Source organism: Delphinus delphis, chromosome 15 (assembly GCF_949987515.2).
Source record: "Delphinus delphis chromosome 15, mDelDel1.2, whole genome shotgun sequence".
Lineage (NCBI taxonomy): Eukaryota > Metazoa > Chordata > Mammalia > Artiodactyla > Delphinidae > Delphinus > Delphinus delphis.
This window is the reverse complement of record NC_082697.1, coordinates 50352280-50372902: the sequence shown is the minus strand read 5'-3', so window position 1 is coordinate 50372902 and position 20623 is coordinate 50352280. Positions and strand designations below refer to the sequence as shown.

The 20623-nt window shown below is 51.1% G+C and overlaps 1 protein-coding gene across 2 annotated transcripts; it reads left to right on the top strand.

The window, feature by feature from the left end:
• The first annotated feature begins 131 nt into the window (after nt 1-131).
• HAGH (hydroxyacylglutathione hydrolase) lies at nt 132-19433 on the top strand. 2 transcript variants are annotated; one of them, XM_060031482.1, is made up of 9 exons: nt 132-235; nt 2865-3040; nt 3554-3618; nt 5670-5787; nt 6713-6821; nt 10222-10325; nt 10631-10732; nt 18293-18372; nt 18857-19433. In XM_060031482.1, exons 1-9 carry the CDS (start codon nt 160-162, stop codon nt 18954-18956), a joined length of 930 nt encoding a protein of 309 aa, XP_059887465.1. In that variant the 5' UTR covers nt 132-159; the 3' UTR covers nt 18957-19433. The 2 variants fall into 2 exon arrangements, with proteins under 2 accessions (XP_059887465.1, XP_059887466.1); XM_060031483.1 differs by lacking the exons at nt 18293-18372; nt 18857-19433 and adding an exon at nt 17746-18242.
• Nucleotides 19434-20623: the final 1190 nt, after the last annotated feature.

Genomic DNA, 20623 nt, shown 5'->3' with positions numbered 1-20623 from the left:
TGATTGGCCGAAGGGCGGGGCGAACTGAGGGCACGGGTTTGGGCGCGAGCGCTGATTGGTCGGGGGTGGGGCGGCGGGCGCTGGTTGGCCGCGGTTTGCCGTCGCCGGCGTGAAGAGCCCGCCCACCCCTCGCGCCGCAGCCCGCCCTCCGACTCGGTCATGGTGCTGGGCCACTGGCTGCTCGGCTGCCGGACCCTAGCTGCGCTGAGAGCGTCCTGCGCCCGTTGCGGCCTGGGTAGGTGGGCCGGGGCCGCCGCGGGGCCGGACTGGCCGGGATGCCAAGGCGCTGGCCTGACAGGGGCCGGGGCCACGGTGACCGGCTCGTGGGGGCGAGGCGAGGCGAGCCGCCCGGCCGGCGGGTCCTGGCCGGCGTCGTAGCCGGGCTAAAGGCGGTTAGGCCGGCCGCAATCCGTGAGGCGTTCCAGCGCGGGGCCCGCACCGGGGGGGCGGCGGGGAGCCGCTGGGGCTGCCGCGGCTGACGCTGTTTTTTATTGACACAGGATTTTAACCCCTAACTGACGTCGGCAGGCAAGCCGATTGGGGTCGAGAAAAGGCCACACAGCAGTTGAGTCAGACTTTGAGAGGGCTGAAGACAGAGTGGGGTAACTTGTCAGCTGGGGGTTGCTGAAGGATTTGTGCCAAATAAGGAAATGGGTGTTCCAGGGACGCTCGGGAGCCCTGTCATAGGAACCCTGCTTCCCTAAGGTCTGCCTGGCAGCCAGCGAGCGCCCCCATCCTCCTTGACTGCGGCGCCCCATACAAACCCCATTATTTCTAACGCCCAGGGATGATGGAACTGTGCCTGAAGCCGCACAGAATGCTGTGTATATTCTCCACGAAGTGAATCACAGCTTTTCATGTGAGCTGTGGCCGGCAAGAAAAGCCTGGGGCAGAACTGGGTTCTGTGAGCCGTGGGACCCTTGCCCTCTTTGGGTCTCCTATCCCCGCCTCAAAAATGGGAGGCGGGGCTTCCCTGGTGGCGCAGTGGTTGAGAGTCCGCCTGCCGAGGCAGGGGACGCAGGTTCTTGCCCTGGTCCGGGAAGATCCCACATGCCGCGGAGCCTGCACGTCCGGAGCCTATGCTCCGCAGCGGGAGAGACCACAACAGTGAGAGGCCCACGTACCGCAAAAAAAAAAAAAAAAAGGAGGCGATGGGCGCCCTGACCTCCAAGGGCCTGCTCTTCCAGCTGTCAGATTCCATTTTCACTGTGTTACCTCTTGCTTTGTTGGAATATTTTGACTTTGATTTTGAAACCGCCTTTATTTCCTTATATCTTATCTGGCTGATGTAGCAATAGGGGCAGTGGGTTAAGCTGAGTCTTTGGAGCTGGCTAGCAGTTAGCTAAATGACCGCAGAGCCCTAGGTAGGGAGATGAAGCAGAAGGAAGCCATCGTTGGCCACTTCCAGATCTTACTGAGAGCAGTCGAGGTTCTGGAGTGCGCAGTGTGTCACCACTATTAAGGAAAGAGCTGGGTTTTTTCCATTTAGGGAACTCGTCAGAGCATCAGAGCTAAGAGTTTCTGTGTCAGGAGTCAGGCGGGTGGTGGAAGTGGGACTGTAGGGAATCAGCAAGAATGTGGCTGCCCCGTTCAGAGGGGGCGCCAGCCCTTTGATGCCATGCAGAAGGAGGGATCCAGTTCAAGAGAAGCCCAACAAAATGTGTCTCAAGGCTTGGCCTTGACTCTGCTCTGTAGTCCTCCTGGAGCTCGTATGGCACATATCGGGGCTGAGAGGAGGTGGCATAGCACAGAAACCTGATCATGTGAAAATGTTTGTTTTGCCGAGCATGAGGAGAAGGGCCTGGAAAAAGCCCAGCTGGTTGTCAAAAGGAGGACTTAGCTACCTCTGTGTGATCCTTAACGCTGCAATTCAGGCAGTTCCCTGGCCATGGCAGATGAGCTTGAATTCTGTATTAGACGGCCCCAGTGGACGTGGTCTATCAGTCTGTTGGTTGATGCTGCCTGTTCTCTGGATCCCTTTTTTTGGAGAGGTCCCATCCCAGCACCTACCTACTCCAGAATTTCATGGCTGTCTTCTGTCACCTTTTGCAGTTTTAATCCCTTTTACACTAAGATTTAAAGTATTGTTGGGGGCCTTTGGGAATTTTTAGATTGAATAGGAGTTTCATTGTTGAAAACATTTTGGCACCTGTCTCTTGGGCGGAGGATGCTTTGCCCCTTGGTCACTCCCAGCCCACCCTGGCAGCCTTCTTTGGCTCAGTTGGTTGGTGATTCTGTATCATGCACACTCGAATCTAGAACAGTTGTGACCAGCTGTCCCATTTCTCAGGCCCCGGGTGGCTTTTGTGCATTATCCAAATTTCGAGTTCCTGCCATTTGAAAGTGGATATTGTTTTCTTTTCTGGCTCGAGACCTGAGAAGGGCTGTGAGTAACTGCACAGGACTCAGGCTCTGTTAGCTTGCAGAGGCAGCCATATGCCGAGGGAAAAGAGCCTGGCCTGGCGCTTTCATTCTTCATGGTCTTTCTCTGAATCAGGTGTGAACAACCCCAGAACTGGCAGTGGTCACATCTGACAAAGGTTTGAATCACAGGGACAGGCTGGCATTTGTGTCCTTTTAGAACCTTTGAAAAAGAAAATAGGGATCCTAAGTCTGAAAGAGCTGATTTCCACAATTATGAACATGAATCGTGTTCTCTGTTTTCCTTACGGATATGGTTAAATGAGGCTATCCTCTTCTTTATCAAAGAACTTAGAAAACCTCGTATTTCGAGGCTCACCACGTTGCATCCCTGGGATGTCACTTCCCCGGATGCCTGGACTGCTGGGCCAAGGGCTTGCTTTGAAGTCTCGGCCCAGCGTGGCCTCATGTGGACGCTGACTGGAACCACATTTTGTCTTCAGGTCCAGCCCTGCTGGGAATCTTTCTCCATCACACGGATTTAAGGAAGAGCTTGACCGTGGAGCAGGGCACGATGAAGGTTGAGTTACTGCCTGCTCTGACCGACAATTACATGTACCTGATCATTGATGATGACACCAAGGAGGCTGCCATTGTGGACCCGGTGCAGCCCCAGAAGGTGGGAGGCGAGGCCCCAGCACCAGTTCTTCATCTCCTGATGAGTTTGATAACCACAGTGCCCTTGCAACTTGGCCAAAGCTGAACAGAAATTAATCCATTTGGTTTTTGAAAAACAGTTAAACTAGTGTCCAGCCACCCTGTTACAGGGGCAAAGGGCCAGTGAGAGGGGTGGAAGCGACCAAAGGCTTTGGAGTGGAGAGAAAAGGGCTCCTGTCTGTAGAGTCCCTGGGCAAGAGAAGGAGGAGCCCTTCTCAGTACTTTCTCCTCCTCCTCAGGGCTTTCTGCCCCTTAGTGCTGCCTCTAAGATTGGCAGTCTCTGCTGGAGGGGCTTTGAGAGGTTGTGGGTGGGACTGAACTGCCGAACAGATCAAGGGAGAAAAAGCCTCCTTGTCACCCTGCTCTCCTGGAGCTGGGGCAAATTGGCAGGCTCCACTGGGCATCACCCTGCAGACTGATGAGCCAGTGCCGGGGTGTGACTGTGGCCTGTGTCCTGCCTCATGTTTGGTTGCAGGTTGTGGAAATGGTGAGGAAGCACGGTGTGAAGCTGACTACAGTGCTCACCACCCACCACCACTGGTAAGTGCTCCAGAGGCCAAACTTCTGTGCCAGCAGAGTTGCTTGGGCCTTACAGCTGTGCCGCGCACACCCCAAGGGGGAGCATCCACCAGGTGGAGGGGGGTGGGGCGCTCGCAGGCTCCCAGGGGTCCCCCCACAGGTGGGAGCCTAGGGGCTCAGAGCCCTGGAAGCCCTTCTTTCCTCCACAGCTGTGAGCTAAGGGTCAGCCCCAGTGGGGTTCTGACGGGGCTTCTGGGCACTAGCCTCTGTGCTGCTGCCCTGTGTCCCTCAGGCCTGGTGATGGGGTCTGGTGACTTGGGGGCTCCAAGGGGAGAGGCTTATGCTGTATATCCTGTGGCCATGGGTGGACCTTTGGCAACATCTTTGAAAGCTCTTGTGCTTGTGTGGTGGGAAATTGGCCTTGATGTCGGGGAATAAACTAGTCTAGACATAAGTGTTTTTGAAAATCAAGCAATCATTTGGAGAGGTTGCGTTTTTTTTGATATTTGAAAGCTAAAGGATGAAAAAAGTTCTTATATTTGGGTCTTAGGACTAGAGTTGCCTGCCCAAGGCCCTTGTGGGTTTTTGAAACTTTTGAGGCTCTTCAAAGCTAGGAAAAAATGTTTATTTGGCTCCGAATTTTCTTTTCCAAATAACTGCCAGAGGGCAGCTAGGACAGCTTTGAACCTGTTCTGTGGCATCTCACGGAGCTTGGGGCGTGTCTTCGGGTAAAAGGACACCTTTCATCTTCTGTGTGGGAGTGTCACGTGGATGTGGTTGGCCAAAGTCTGCTAAGTGTTGGAAACTTGTTGATGTAACTAAGTCGCTGAGAATCTTTGGGGTTGTTTAGCCTCTGGGGTATCAGGTGTTACTTCCTGACTGATTTAGGCCCAAGGATCTGCAGTGACTACTTAGCACAGCCACTCCTTCTCTCAGAAACTCCGCCCCGTGTGGTGCCGAGGCGCCCTTACTCCTCTGGCCTCTGTGGGGCTACACTGGGGGGCTCCACCTCCCCAGCTTTTCACAGTGCGAGTCTCTCTCCCACGGCTTTTCCCACATTGTGATGCCTTATAAATTAAAACAGGCCCCAAACTGAGCTCCAGGGTGTGGCCTGTGCCACCCTCCCACTTATAGGTGGCATTTTCGGGGGTCAGTGATGAGTGTGCTGAGTGCTTGGTGCCAGCTTGTGTGTATCAGCCCCCTGCAGGGCAGGGAGCAGAGGGCTGCCCCCTCTTATCTGTGAGCCCTGCTGTTTCTGGGCCCGTAGGTGAATGTGTAGTGAGGAGCAGGTGTTCCCTGGTGATTGGAAAGCCCTCGCCTCATCCTGGAAAGGCTAATCTTCTGGGCTCAGGACACTCCCAGCCCTGCCCCGAGACCCTGGCAGGGCTTGCACTAGTGTATTTCTTACCCCACAAGGCCAAGGCGTGGAGCTCTTCTCTTGACCTGGGAAGCGTGGGGCACTCCTGGATGAGTTTCCAGGAGGTGCCTCAATGCTGGCTGCACATTCGAGTCACGTGGGGAGGTCATTCCGAGCTGGCCTGTCCCTGGGTGGACAGATCCCCCTCTGGCAGCTGGGCATTGTTTTAGAAGACAGCTTTGCAATCTGCTCGGGGCAGTGGGTCCCATCTGGTCTGTGAATCAGAATCACCTGAGGGCCTTTAAAACTCCTGGGCTGTGGGCTTCCCCAGGCCCACTGCATCAGGATGTGCGTGTGGGAGTCACGCCTTGGCGCTGTTTACAGATCCTCAGGTGACTCTGATGTGCCCAAAGTCTGGGAATCACGGGTGTAGGGATTATCCAGGTGTTTGTGATTTGGTTCATCTGCTCCAGAAGCTTCTGCAGCAAGACGGCAGGGGCACAGAAGTGCCTCTCTTGGGAATGGGGTGTCTGAGGACATTCTTTTTCAGTGGAGCCAAATGACAGACAAGAAGCGAGGATCCTGGGTTGGAAGATGCATTTCTCTTCTGAGAAACATAACTGGGAAAAATAAAAATTCCGTTTGGTTAAGGTGTAAAATCAGGCAAACCCTGTTCATATCGGCAGTAGCCCCAGCTCCCCTTTTTGACTTCCAGGGACCACGCTGGCGGGAACGAGAAGCTGGTCAAGTTGGAACCTGGGTTGAAGGTGTATGGGGGTGATGACCGGATCGGAGCCCTGACTCACAAGGTCACACACCTGTCCACACTGCAGGTGAGGAGTGAATGGAAGGGGCTCAACTGTGGCCCTGCTGGGCTCCAGGCCCTAGAGCCGCCTCCTGCTGGCTGTCCCCTCACTTACCCCAGGAACCCAGAGGGGCAGTCAAGGGCTTAGCTGTGGAGACAGCCTGGCCTGTGCATGGGTGGATGGGCTCTTGGGGCTGCCTGGGCCTGGATAGTCCCTTGTGTTGAGAGCATTGCAAGCAAATCAGTGTGCAGATGGTGACCGGCTGAGGGGAGAAGCTGTATGCATGGTTTTGAGACAGCTGGGGACATTGAAATACGGACTCTATGTGGGATCATATTTGACATCAGTGTTAAATTTCTTGGGTGTTGATAATAGTGAGTTTATATGGGAGGATGTCCTTTTCTCAGGAGATGTAGCTGGAGTGTCTAGGGGCAGTGTGTCAAGATATGTGTGTGTGAACAAAGCAGGTGCCGCACAGGTGGGACCTGTTAGCATTTAGTGACCCAGGTAAAGGGCACACGGATTCATTGTCATTTTAGTTTTTGGTAGGTTTGAACGTTTTTGAAGTAAAGAGTGGGGTGGGGGATGGAGGCAGAGAAGGGAAACAAAACAAAAGGCCAAGCAGCTAAGAAGGAAAACTGTCTTTTCTGGCAAGACGCCTGGTTCAGATTTGGCCTGGTTTTGAGGAGAAAACAAAATCAGCCCTTTCGTTTGCATACCAGCAAACACCGGCTTCCAGGGCGTCTCTGCATCTGAGGTACCCTCAAGGACTGGGTCCTGTGGTCACCAGCAAGACCCATGACTTGCTCAATGGAGCAGTGGTTGTGGAAGCCCACTGGCCCTTAATGGCAGCTCCTGCTGTGGGGCGGGCACGGGGTCTGGGAGAATCTGTGAGCCTTAGGACAGGCTCCCCACACGCAGGGAGCACAGGCCAGTGTGTGCTCTGTTTAAGGTGGGGTCTCTCAACGTCAAGTGCCTGTCAACGCCATGTCACACTTCCGGACACATCTGCTACTTTGTGAGCAAACCCAACAGTCCCGAGCGCCCCGTGGTGTTCACAGGTGAGTATTCAGATGTTTGAGCTGGGGGGTCTGGTGTTCTTTGCAAAGACCCTCTTGGCATAGAGATGGCTTTGCACACCTTTGGGCAGAGCATCTCCTGCCAGGCAGACTGTGCTGGGCTCTGTGAGGAGGACCACAGCCCTCAGGGTAGAGCGTGGGACTTGGCTTCAAACACGTCCAGGGTACAGGCAGCTGTGGTGGGAATGTGGTGGGGGTGCTACCTCCTCGCGAGGCTGGCCTGAATGCGCCCCTCTGATCCTGGTCATCGTTGTCAGGTGCATGGGGACAGGCCTTTCCTTGAGAGACTCTGCCTGGTGGGGGTGCAGTCCCAGCCCCCACTACGTCCAGCAGCAGACAGGTAGGCAAGTGAGGGGCCAAGGGAGACCCCAAGTGGAGCCAGTCAGACCCGCCTTGTGTGGGGCCTGATCAGTGCTGGGCGCTGCCCCATCCCTCCACGGGCTGTGAGCTGAGTGGGTCTGGCAAAAGCCAGCCCCAGGTCAGGGTGTCGCACACGGTGGCCCAAAGAGCTTGGAAGGTGGAGGTGAAGCCCCACCAGCATCGGGCTGTGTGAGTGGCTCTCGATTGGGGCGAGCAGGCCTTTCCAGCAACTGGCGGTGTTTCTCCTTTTGAGAGGAAATGGAAGAATCTTGATGGTGGTTGGGGAACCTGTGAAGCAGAGCAGCCGTGTGACGGTGGGTGTTCAGGGCGGTGTGAACCAGTGGCCGTGGATGGGCACAGAGCAGGCCCCTCTTCCCCCTTAGCTTGTTTAGCGAGTATAAGCAGTTTTCAGTCTTGAGTCTTCCCCAGTTATGTAACAATCATGATATTATAACCGCAGTGAAAGTTTGTTTAAAAATACAACAGCTGAAGCAGTGTGGGCTCCTAGAGTGGGGAAAAGGTGTTGATGGGAAAGCCACATGAGATCAGGGGTGGGGACGCTAGCATGAAGGGACACACAGGCCGAATGAGGGGTCACAGGGCCTCTGGACTGTCCCTGCAGCTTGTCTGTAAATCCAAAATTATCTCCAAATCTATTATGTTTATTTTTAAAAATACAGTCATTTTTAGGGTCTTTGCTGCAGTAGCAGGATGTGTGGGCTTTGAGCCGACTGCTGAGTGTGGGCCACGGGCCCCTGGGCATGTTGTGGGAGCCCCTGGCCTCCCGATGGGCCTCGGCAGACAGCGCTTTGGGGCAGGTGGGCTGGCTGCCTGTGCAAGGTGTGACCCCCTCTCTTAAGCACAGTTTCCCCTGCGTCAGTGGTGGGTGTGGGGTCTCCCCCACTGGGTGGTTGTGGGTGTGAGGTGAGGGGTGTGGAACCAGCGCTGGGTCCGGTGAACTCTCACAGCTGCGCTCCTGTCTCTGTCATGCTGCCCGGCCCCTGGGTGTCCGTCTGCCCCCCCGGCAGGGCCTGGGGTTGTGCGGGCCCGTGGCGGTGGCCCCCTTGGACCGCGCTCATGTTAGAAGCCGAGTGCCAGCTGTGGAAGGTGTGGAGGGCTGGTTACCGCCAGGCAGGCCCTGGACCATGTCCTGCACGTGCTGTTCTCTAGTCTGCATGACAGTGGCCGGCAGGGGAGTGCGTTATCTAATTGGTAGCTTTTATACTAAATAGGTGAGAGTCACACAGGGTCCTCAGTGGTGAAGCTGAGCTGCCTGGGGCATCAGCAGTGAGGACCAGGGGAGCAGGGCAGTCCAGCAGGGCCCCGGCTGGCCTCTGTGTGCATGGCTGAGGAACCTGCAGCGTCCAGAGGTGAGGTGACTGGCAGCTCCAGGCCTCGAGCTCGGATGTGAGTGACCCATGGCCCCACTCCCTTCTCCTCTGGGGTGAGCTGAACAAAGGGAAAAGGATGCAAGCAGAGGAGGTGACAGCCCAGAGAAGGGTGTGCATGTGGCCCTGGGACGTGGTGGGCAGGACTGGGCACCCACAGAGCAGGGGAGGAAGATGGGATGGCTGTCTGGGGGGGCAGGCCTGGAGCAGGGTGCTGTGATGGCACTAGTGGGTTGTCTGTTTGAGAGGTCAGGATCTGGGACCTCAGATTTGGGAACTCATGGCAGTGAGCGCCAGGAGCAGCTCAGGTGGCGGCGGTGGGGAAATGGAGGCTGAAGTCGTTGCTAGAACCATGGCCCAGTGTGCAGGGAGGAGAGGCAAGGCTGGCTCTGTAGAGCCTGGGGGTGGGGCAGCCTGCATAGGGGAGGGATGCCTCCAGGCACTCTTAGCTGGTGGTGAAGATGGAGAGCAGTCAGCGAGAGGCTGGGGGTGCAGGTGAATGGTGGTCCCACTGCCAGGGAGAGACGTGGGGGCCCCCGGGTCTCTCAGTGTCCTGCTGATTGAGGACATGGCCCCACGGAGGAGGCCCAGGCGGGCTCCCCAGCCCCTGTGGCAGGAGGCCCATGAAATTCCGGTGTGTAAACAGCAGGTACTGCTGGTCCCTGGAGGGAGGACCAGATCCCCCCAGCCTACTGTGCCTGCTCATGGCCTGTCCTCTGGGCTCTCCTTGGCCTCTCATTGGTGCCCAGACCACGAGGTTGAGGGGTCCTTTAGGGCATAGCCCCAGTCCTGCGTGTTGAGGCTTTGCTCACGGGCTACCCAACTCTCTCATCTGTGGTCTTGTTCTGAGGGGACAGTGCTGCACCATGGCCACTGGGTGGGCATTGGCTCCTGCCTGGCCTGGCCTGGAGCTCCCTGGGAAGAGGCCTGGCAAACGCTGGTGGAGGGGGATTGTTGCTCCCTATTGTGGGGTCCCTGGCCCTCCCCCACCTCCCCCACTCCAGGGGCCTGGAGAACAAATGTGCCATGTGTGTCTGCTGGGCATGAAGCCCGTTCTCAGGGAAGAGTCTTGGGGGAGGGAAGCAGCACGTGGAGACCTGGTGGGTGTCAGGTGGAGGTAGGGCTGCGGCAGGAAGGGGGCAAGTCTGGGAGGTGGCAGGTCCGTGTCTCAAGGGCCCATGGGGGCTGTGGTCCCACGTGAGGGGCTCCTGGAGGGTCCAGGCAAGATCACGGGGGTCTTACAGAATGGTGCTGGCTGTTGGGAGTAAGGGAAGTCACAGGAAGGTCTGGCCTGGGAGGGGTCTGCTGGATGGGTGGGGGAAAGGGCTGGGTTTTGGGGATTCTCAGAGCTATGACTGATAGGACTGGGCGGTGAAGGGAGCAGCCAGGGTAACTCTAAGGTTTGGGTCTGAACAGCTGTTTGGGGCCTGGCGGTGCCAGTTAGTGCAACTTGAGGGAAAAGGTTTGGGAAGGGTGGAAACCAGTACTCGTGGGTCATCCCTGGGCCCTTTTGGGGTGGAGGTCAGGTCTGGGGCTGTGGCCCAGTCAGCACAGGGGTCAGGGCAAAGCCCCGGCCCTTGAGGGGGCATGCACTGCTGACAGCCCCTCCAGCTCCACACTGTCCTGTCTTGTAGGCGACACATTGTTTGTGGCTGGCTGCGGGAAGTTCTACGAGGGGACAGCGGATGAGATGTACAAAGCCCTGCTCGAGGTCCTGGGCCGGCTCCCTCCAGACACGGTAGGTGGTGCCCCACCCGCTCACTCACCCGGTGGTGGGAGGACCCTGCTGGCTCTCCCCATTGGGGTCTCCCCTGCATCTTGGGAGGAGCAGGAGGGTAGAGGCATTGCTTCTGGAAGTGTGTTTTTTTCTTTAAGCATACTTTTCATTGTCATTTAACATACACGCAAGACGTGTCCTTGTCCTGAGGGACGTCTCGTGGGTGCTGCCCCCAGGACCAGCCAGGTCCCTCACACCCGTCTCTGAGGGGCTGAGGGTGGGTTAATGAGTCTCCTCAGAGCTGGCGGGCTTGGCTTTTTCCCCAGAGAGTATACTGTGGCCACGAATACACCATCAACAACCTCAAGTTTGCTCGCCATGTGGAGCCCAGCAATGCTGCCATCCAGGAGAAACTGGCCTGGGCCAAGGTGAGCGTGATGCACTTGGGCGCGTCCTGGGGTCAGGCACCGTGATGCCACTTTCCCAGGAGCACGGAGTTCATGGTGCCCGCTTCAGAGTGGGCAGAAAGTGCTCCTCCGGGCAGTGGGCGAGGCGGGGTTTAGACAGCCCAGCTTGGAGCAAGAAGCCCTGGTTGTCTGCTTAAGATCCTTTCTGACTCTGTGGGTCAGGGCTGGGCTTGGGATTCTGCATTTTCAACAAGTGCCCAGGTGAGGCTGAAGCAGCAGGTCCCAGCCCTTCCCTGCTGTCTGTGGGCAGTGGATTCACCCTAGAGGCTGCTTGTCTGAAAGGCATTTATTTCAGACACGGCCCCCAACATGCCCCGTGGCTCGGCCCAGGGGCTGGCGTGTTGTCCTGGAGGCATCTTCTGTGGGGGGGTTTGGAAACGCTGCTGTAGGCAGCTGGGCTGAGGACGTTCTCCTGGACTCAGGTGTCTGTGTTCAGTCACTGAGAAATGGTGCTGGTAAGAAACACACACACCTGGGAGTCCTCAGGTGCTGGGCTCCCTTCTGAGTTCAGTGAGGAATGGTCTCATAGGTTTTTTTTTTTTCATAAGTCACCTGTTTTTGTCAAGAATCTTTATCAATTTTGCGAGGTGGGCTTGCAAAATAATACTTATAAAAATTCAGACACTACCGTAATAGGTTGATAAATGTTATTCCTTTTTTTTTTTACAGTGTGCACATAAGAATACTTAATATAAAAAACTCATCCTGTGTGTTATTTTGTGGCTTCCTTGTCACTTAATAATGGGTCTTAGTGCTCTTTCCATAGCAGTCCAAACATATTGAGCTTATTCTTTTCACAGTCATCTGCTTAAGGATAATTTACATACGATAAAACATACCTGTTTTAAGTGAGCATTATACAGTTTGAATTTTGACAGTATATGCTCCTGTGTCAGCCCCACCACAATCAAGATAGAGAACATTTCCACTATCGTAGAAGGTTCCTTGCCCCTCCCCATTCCGTCCCCAACTACTGATCTGCTTTCTGTCACTATAAATTACTCTTTTCTAGATTTTCCTATAAACAGAATCACACAACATTACTCTGTTGTATCTGGCTCTTTTTACTCTGCAGGTTTTCGAGATTTTTTAATTTCTGAGTAGTATCTTATATGGACATACTACAATTTGTTTATCCACTCATCTGGACTCTTGGGTAGTTCCCAGTTTTTTGCTATTTTAAATAAAATTACTGTGAACGTTTGTGTGCAGGTCTTTGTGTGGACACATGTTTTCATTGCTTGTGGGAACATACCTAAGAGTGTAATTGCTGGGTTGTGTGGTAAGTGTATGTTTAACTTTTAAGAAACTACCAACCTGTTTTCCAATTAGTTGTACTATTTGGAATCCTCACTAGCAATGCGTGAGTTCCAGGAGATCCACATGCTCACCAACACTTGGTATTGCTGATCTTTTAAATTTTAGCCATTCTAATAGGTGTGTCGTGGTAGCTTGTAGTTTTTAAGTTTCCATTTCTCTCATGGCTAAAGTTGTAAGAATTCCTTATACATTCTGGAAACAAGTCTTTGTCAGATATATATCTCAAATATTTTATCCCAGTTTGTGGCTTGCCTTGCCATTTTCTTAACAGTGTCTTTCAAAGAATAAAAGTTTATACTTTTGGTAAAGTTTAGTTTATTAATTTTTTCTTTTATGGTTTTTGTGTCCTAAGAAATCTTTGCATAACCCTACATCACAAAGACTTTGTTCTCTGTTTTCTCCTAGCAGTTGTATAGTCTTAGCTTTTATGTTTATATAAATTTATGTTTAGGTCAGTGATCCACTTCAAGTTAATGTTTGTGGTGTAAGGTAAGGGTAGAAGTTCTTTTTTGCATATTGACATCTAGTTGCTCAGCACCATTAGATGAAAAGACTTGCCTTTCTTCATTGGCATCTTTACTGAATAAAATGGACCATGTGGGCATGAATCTACTTCTGGACTCTATTCTGTTCCATTGATCTACATGACTTATTCTTGCATCAGTAGTACTGTCATGATCACTGTAGCTTATGGTAAGTCTAAGAATCAGGTAGTATAAATCCTCTAACTTTATTCCTTTTTGAAATTCATTTTGGCTCGTCTAAGTCCTTTACATTTTCATGTAAATTTTAGGATCATCCTGTTAATTTCTACAAAAAAGTCAGCTTGGCTTTTGATTGTGTTGTAACAAAAGATTTGGAGAGACTTGAGATCCTAACAATATGGCGTCTTTCCATAAATATGATATAGCCTTACATTTATTAAGGTCTTTAGTTTTTCTCAGCAGTGTTTTGTAATTTTTGGTGTTAAAGATCTTGCACATATTGTTAAATGTATCCCTAAAGACTTCATAGTTTTAGATTTTATTCTAAATGATTATTGATAGTCTTCAGAAATACAATTGATTTTTGTATTTTGACCTTGTTTCCTTGTGACCTTGCTTAACTCATTTTAGTCTAGCATCTTTTTCATAGATTCCTTAGCACACAATCATGCCATCAATATTAAGATAGTTTTATTTCGGGCTTTCCTGGTGGCGCAGTGGTTGAGAGTCCGCCTGCCGATGCAGGGGACACGGGTTTGTGCCCCAGTCCGGGAAGATCCCACATGCCGCGGAGCGGCTGGGCCCGTGAGCCATGGCCGCTGAGCCTGTGTGTCTGGAGCCTGTGCTCCGCAACGGGAGAGGCCACAACAGTGAGAGGCCCGCATACCGCAAAAAAAAAAAAAAAAAAAAAAAAAAAAGTTTTATTTCTTCCTTTCCGGTCTATATGCCTTTTAATTATTTTTCTTGCCTTGTTGCACTGGCTAAGATCGTCAGGACAGTGTTAAGTAGACATGGTGAGAGTGGACACCTTTGGCTTGTTCCCAGTCTTAGGGGGAAAGCATTTAGTCTTTCACCATTAAGTATGATATTTGCTGTGAGTTTTTTGTAAGTCTTCTTTATCAAGTTGTTGAAGTTCACATATATTCCTGGTTTTCTGAGAGTTTTTGTCATGAGTGGGGTGTTGAATTTTGTCAAATGATTTTTCTTCATCTATTATGTAATCATACATTATTTTTCTCCCTTACTCTTTTAATCTGGTGAAGTATATCACTTGGTTTCAAATGTTAAACCAACCTTGCTTTCTGGATAAACCTTAGTCATGGTGTCTATTTTTGTGTCTGTGTTCATAAGGGATATTGGTCTGTAGTTTTATTTTCTTGTAATGTCTTTGTCTAATAGGGTAATGCTGGCCTCATAAAATGAGTTAGAAGTGCTTCCTCCTATTTTCTGAAAGAGTTTTTCTATGATTGTTATTATTTCTTCCTTTAGTGTTTGTTAGAATTCACTGACATAGCATTCTAGACGTTGAATTCTTTTTTGTGGAAAGATTTTTTTGTTATGAATTATGAGACATAATTCATAAAGACATATGAATTAATGTCTTTAATTTGTGTGGGGCTGTTAGATTTTTATATTTTCTTGAGTCAGTTTTGTTAGCAACTAGTATCTTCAAGGAATTTGTCCATTTCATCAAGGTTTTCAAATTTACTGGCATAGTTTTCATAGTTTCCCTTTTTATTATCAAGCTTGTTGAGGTTTAGTTCACATGTAATAAATTGCATCCATTTGAAGTGAACAATTGAGTGAATTTTGACAGACGTATATACCAATTAAACAACTCCCACTATATTTAAGATACATAACATTTCCATCACCCCCCAGAACTTCCTCATGCCTCATTTTCTCTGCCCTGCTCCAGTATGCCATTAGAACTTAGTTCACATTTTCTAGAACTTCATATAAATGGAACTATACAGTATGTACTCTTTCATCTTTTTTTACTCAGCAGAATGATTTTGAGATTCATTCATGTTGCTACATGTATCAGTTCATTCCTTTTCACTGCCAGGTAGTATTCCTTTGTTTGGTTATACCACATTTTGTTTATCCATTCACCTGTCAATAGACATTTGTGTTTCTAGTTATTGGCCATTGTGAATAAAGCTGCTATGAACGTTTGTGTACAAGTCTTTGTGTGACATATGTTTTAATTACTCTTGAGTAAATATCTAGGAGTGGAATGGCAGGGTTGTATTAGGTGTATGTATTAAGTCGAAACTTGTTCAGTCTTTTTTAAAATTTATTTTATTTTTAATTTTTGGCTGCATTGGGTCTTTAGTTGCGGCACATGGGATCTTTCATTGCAGTGCGCGGGCTTCTCTCTGGTGGCAGGGGGGTTTTCTCTCTGTAGTTGTGGCGCATGGGCTTCAGAGCACATGGGCTCTGTAGTTCGCGGCATGTGGGGCTCTCTAGTTGAGGCGCACAGGCTCAGTAGTTGTGGCGCACGGGCTTAGTTGTCCCATGGCATGTGGGTCCTTAGTTCCCTGACCAGGGATCAAACCCACATCCCCTGCATTGCAGGACGGATTCTTTACCACTGGACCACCAGGGAAGTCCCAAGTTGAAACTTGTAAAGAAACTGCCAGGCTGTTTTCTAAAGAGCGAATGTATTGTTTTACATTCCCACCAGCAAAGTATGCGAGTTCCAGGTGTTCCACATCCTCAACAACACTTGGTATTGTCTGTCTTTTTAATTTTAGTCATTTTAATGGGTGTGTAGTAGTGTTTCATTATGGTTTTAATTTGCAGTTCCCTAGTGCCTAATAATGTTGAACATCTTTCCATGTGCCTGTTGGCCATTTTGTGAAGTGTTTGTTCAGATTTTTTGCCTATTTAAAAAACAGGATTATCTTATTATTGAATAATGTTTTTTTTTTTAAGTATAGGTACAAGTCCTTTTTCAGATATGTGTATTGTGAATAGTTTCTCCCATTCTGTGACTTGCCTTTTGTTTTCTCAACAGTGTCTTTTGAAGAGCAAACATTTTAAATTCTGATGAAGTCCAGCATATTAATTTTCTTTTGTGGTTCATACTTTTTATCTCCCATCTAAGAAATCTTTGCTTTTGCCAAGGTCAAAGAAACCTCCTGTGTTTTCTTTTGGAACCTTTATAGTTTTAGCTTTTACTGTTAGATCAATATGACTTAAACTGCCAACCCCCCTGCCGCCCACTGCCAATATTTGTTGGATCTGTAGTAATTGCCCCTCTTTCATTTCTGATGTTGCCAATTTTTTTCATTGTTCTTATCAATTTTGTTGATCTTTTAAAAGCATAACTTTTGCCTTAATTTTCCTTGTTTGTTTTTCCATTGCACTGATTTCTGTTCTTAAAAAGATAAAGTTTAAAAAACTCTTTCCTTCTACTTACTTTGGATTTGCTTTGTTCTTCCTTTTTTTTGGCGGTACGCGGGCCTCTCACTGTTGTGGCCTCTCCCGTTGCAGAGCGCAGGCTCAGCGGCCATGGCTCACAGGCCTAGCTGCTCCGCGGCATGTGGGATCTTCCCGGACTGGGGCACAAACCCATGTCTCCTGCATTGGCAGGCGGACTCTCGACCGCTGCGCCACCAGGGAAGCCCTATAGATTCTTAGTATGGAACCCAAGGTCATTGATTTTATTTTTTAATAAAAATAATTATTTTTATAATTATTAGCTTAGTTGCTCCATGGCATGTGGGATTTTCCCAGACCAGGGCTCAAACCCATGTCCCCCTGCATTGGCAGGCAGATTCTTAACCACTGTGCCACCAGGGAAGTCCCAGTCATTGATTTTAGATCTTTTTTCTTTTCTAATATAAGCACTTAAAGCTAAAAACTTACCCCCAAGTACTGCTTTTAGCAGCACAAATTTTGACATGTTTTATTTTCATTATCTTCAATTTGAAATATTTTAATATATCCCTTGTGATTTCTTCTTTGACACCTAGGTTATACTGAACTGTGTTAAACTGTTTTTTAGCCTTTTCAACTTTTTATTATGAAAATTTTCACACATACAGAAAAGATGAAAGAATTTTATAGTGAACAGTCATATACCTAACACCTTTCTAGTAACATTTTACTAATTTTATCACTGCCTATTTATCCATCTTACTTTCATTCTTTTTAATAAGTAAAACATACTAATGTGTGGATGTCAACTGTAAATCATTTTACCAATACAATTAGGGAGAACAGTTAGACTTTCCAACATTTTTGCTCTTATAAATTGTGCTACAGTGAACAACATCCTCAAATGTAAGTCTTTACATTTGTGTGCTTCATACTTCTGTAGGAAAAGTCTCTGCATGTTAACGCTTATCTTAATAGATAATCCAAAAGGTTATGACAGTTTACACTCCCCCAACTATGCCTACAAGGACCTGTTTTAAAATTATCCTTAGAATAATTCAGTGGTTTTCTTCCTTCATAAAAGGTGGAGGAAGATTTCTTAGGAGGAGTGAGAATATCGGAGGAAGTGCAGGGAATATTATAAAACATTCTATGCTTGATTTCACCAGAAGGGAAAGTTCAGAGATTAGCAATAAGCCTTCATCTTTTTTTTAAAAAAATAATTTTTGGGCTGTGTTGGGTCTTCGTTGCTGCACGGGCTTTCTCTACCTGCGGTGAGCGGGGACTACTCTTCATTGTGGTGCGCAGGCTTCTCATTTTGGTGGCTTCTCTTGTTGTGGAGCATGGGCTCTAGGCACATGGGCTTCAGTAATTGTGGTGCGCAGGCTCAGTAGCTGTGGCGCACGGGCTTAGTTATTCCGCATGTGGGATCTTCCCGGACCAGGGCTCAAATCTGTGTCCCCTGCACTGGCAGGCGGATTCTTAACCACTGCACCACCAGGGAAGTCCCTAAGCCTTCATCTTGACCTCCCACCAGACTCCAACTTGACCCACCTCCAGCAGTTAAAGGATTACTTCTCGATGCCACTGCTCACAGTGTGGGTGGGATTGGGACCTTTGGGTCTGAGGGCCCCTGATGGTCAGGAAGCCTGGGTGTGGGTGCTGACAGTGGCTGTCCAATCACTGGCCCTGTGGCCCTCAGGGTGAGCCCAGCAGTAGCAGGGCAGGGGCTGTGGGCAGGGTGGAAACCCCCAGCTGTTAACTCTGACCTCCTTCCTGTAGGCATTTCTATAGGAGTGAACAGTTGGCCAGATGTCCCAGTATGCGTCTTCTCTCCGCCTGCCCTGGTCAGTGTTGATTAGAAGCAAGGCCATCCTGGTCCTGAGTGGAGGTGACAAGCTGCCTGAACACCCTGTGATGAGAGCTGCCCTCTGGGGGGCTGTCACCGCAGGGGAGGGACCCCGGGAACCTGTTGCCTTGCTGTTCTTCCTGGCAGTGAGGTGCTCACGACCCACATGCTGTCTTGGGGGTAGGGCTATGTTTTCTTCTTTTCTGTCTTCTGCATTTTTGCTAGTTATGACTTCTGTATTAATGAAAAGAAAGCTCCTTGTGCCCCTGCACCTCCAAGACAGCAAGGGAAGGAGAGAGGTTGTTGGTGGCAGCTGGAGCACTCACATCTCTTCTCCGCGGGCGGGGAAGGGCCTGTCCTGGTACTGACCCACTGCTCACTTTATCTTCTCAGTCGGACGACATTGGAAGACCATTAGGAGGCTTTTTGAAGTGTCAGCTTTAGAAGTTTCCGCATTAAAGGGACCCACTTTTCTTGCAGGAGAAGTACAGCATCGGGGAGCCCACAGTGCCATCCACCATTGCAGAGGAGTTCACCTACAACCCATTCATGAGAGTGAGGTGAGGGAGCGGGTCCCACGCTGTCCTCGGGCATCTCCGCCTCCACCACCCCGACTCCTGAAGAGCCCGGGTGGGAGAGGAGGCTGCCCTGAAATCTCTGTTTAAAGTGTTGCCAAAGAATGAGACATCTCTTCTTAAAGGGGGACGCTTTTCTTGACGCCCTGGCTAGGGTGTAGGGTCCTTTCTGACCCTGGAGTCTGGATCCATAGGTGGACGAGACTTGTGCTTGGGGAGCCTCTAGGCGCTGGGCAGTGCCGGATGCCAGCGTGGAGTTGGTGTCCCCGCTTTCCAGGTCACCAGCAGGACTGGCTCGGCCAGCGTGTTTCCCACAGTTAGAAACACCTGAGTTGGCCGTTGGCTGTCACACTTCATTTTTAAGAATGTCCCGCCTCCTACAGGCTCTTTTCTTCCCTGGTGCCATGGGAGGGGTGGTGGGTCCGCGGGTGCAGGGTGCGGCCTGCAGCCTGGTGCTTGGCTTCCGCAGGGAGAAGACTGTGCAGCAGCATGCAGGTGAGACGGACCCTGTGACCACCATGAGGGCCATCCGCAAAGAGAAGGACCAGTTCAAGGTGCCGCGGGACTGAGGTGGCTGCGGGGCCTGGGTGTCCAAGGCTGCTGCTGCAGCTGCGGCCACCTTCAACCACATTTGGGTATTCAGATGTGTTAGGTGAATTTCTGGCTAGGAGTGCAGGAAATTCAGTCACAGTTTAATTTTAAATTAATTTCAGAGCATTTTGCTTGTGTTATCAAATGTTCTAATACATATTTATAAGAGAAGAAGTTTAGAAAGTGTTTATTCCCGGAAGCTCTGCTTGCAGACTGTGTTGTCTCCAGCCTTTCCATGGGGCCCCCATAGTTGCCGTGTGAGCCCCCATATGATGCCCCAGTAAGAGTCGTACCCGCCCTGCCCCCGGTGAGGCCGGCACGCCCTGGTTCAAAGTCCGTGCTTACCAGAAGAAGGCCCCTGGGAGGGGCACACTCCCCTTACCTGGCATCGTCCCCTCCCTCTCCTACCCCCTCCCCCAGCTACCTCTAGAGGAAGTCATTCTCTAATGTTTGATGACATCATCATGTTCTCGTGTCTGTGTTGATGTGCAGTGGAATTCCAGGGCCGGGCAGGCCCAGAGCACCTACCTGGGCTGGGGTGATGCTGAAGAGCTGCCTCCAGTGTGCGGCTGGGTCTGGGGGCTTGGGCAGGGAGAGTACAGGCTGGGAGGCTGTGGCATGTGGTACCCGAGGAGCTCCAAGCTCTGCATACTCGTCCCTGTAAAGGCTGGCCAGTTCTGGGGATGTTCCTAGGAACCAGTGTGGGGCACTGTGCCTCGTGTGGGCAGAGGAGCTGACGGGAGGGATCTGTGTGCGGTGAGGATGCCCTGGGCACCTATGTGGCGTCAGCACCACTGCTGGCACTGCGCCGCCCCTGCTTGGGGGCGGGCCTCTTGGGCCCCTGGCAGGGAGAGGCCCCGAGTCCTTCCTCCTGGTGGCAGTGTGCAGGGAGCCTGCTGTTGAGATTGTGATGTGGTGTCCCTGCTCTGTAGCTGTTCCTTCTGCTCTTGGTTGGCCATCCTGGGAACTGGCTCCTCTCCTGCAGTCTCAGGCTGGTCCTGGTTACCCCGCCTCACATCTCAGGCAGAGCCGGCGGGAGGTCCGAGCTGGGGGGATGGGGAGGGTGGGCCCAGAGGGTCACGGGGGCATCCAGGGCCCCGAGGCGCGAGGAGGACAGGATGAGACTGGGGAACGGTGGGGGCAGGAAGGGCTGCGGGGAGCCCTCCCAACCAACTCATTTCTGGATCTGGAGATTCTCCATATTGCCTTGGTCTGTGATGAGAACAGACCCAGGGTCTGTGAGGCTCTGCTTGCTGAGCCGGGTGCTCAAGTCTTTGGGTCTCACCTGATGTGGTGATGCTCACTGAACACTTCCTGTCCAGCTGAGGCCCGCTGCTGCTGCTGTTGATGTCACCCCCCTGTACGCCTCATACAGATGGGTCATGATGCAGCGTGGTTGTCGCCGCCCCCCTGGATTCCTCAGGTCCCTGTCCTGGCCAAGCATGGGCCCGTGTCACTCCGCAGCTGCCTGTGTGGGCTTCTCCAAAGACGATGATGTTCTAGGTGGAACCAAAGCTCCCTGTGAGCAGCAGCCCCCACCCCCAGGGTGTCATGGAGTGGGGTCTGCACGGGTCCTCCTGGTGCTTTGTTTCGTGGCTTTGTACCAGCGACTGGACGTGCAGGTGCAGGCGTCTCAGGACATGCT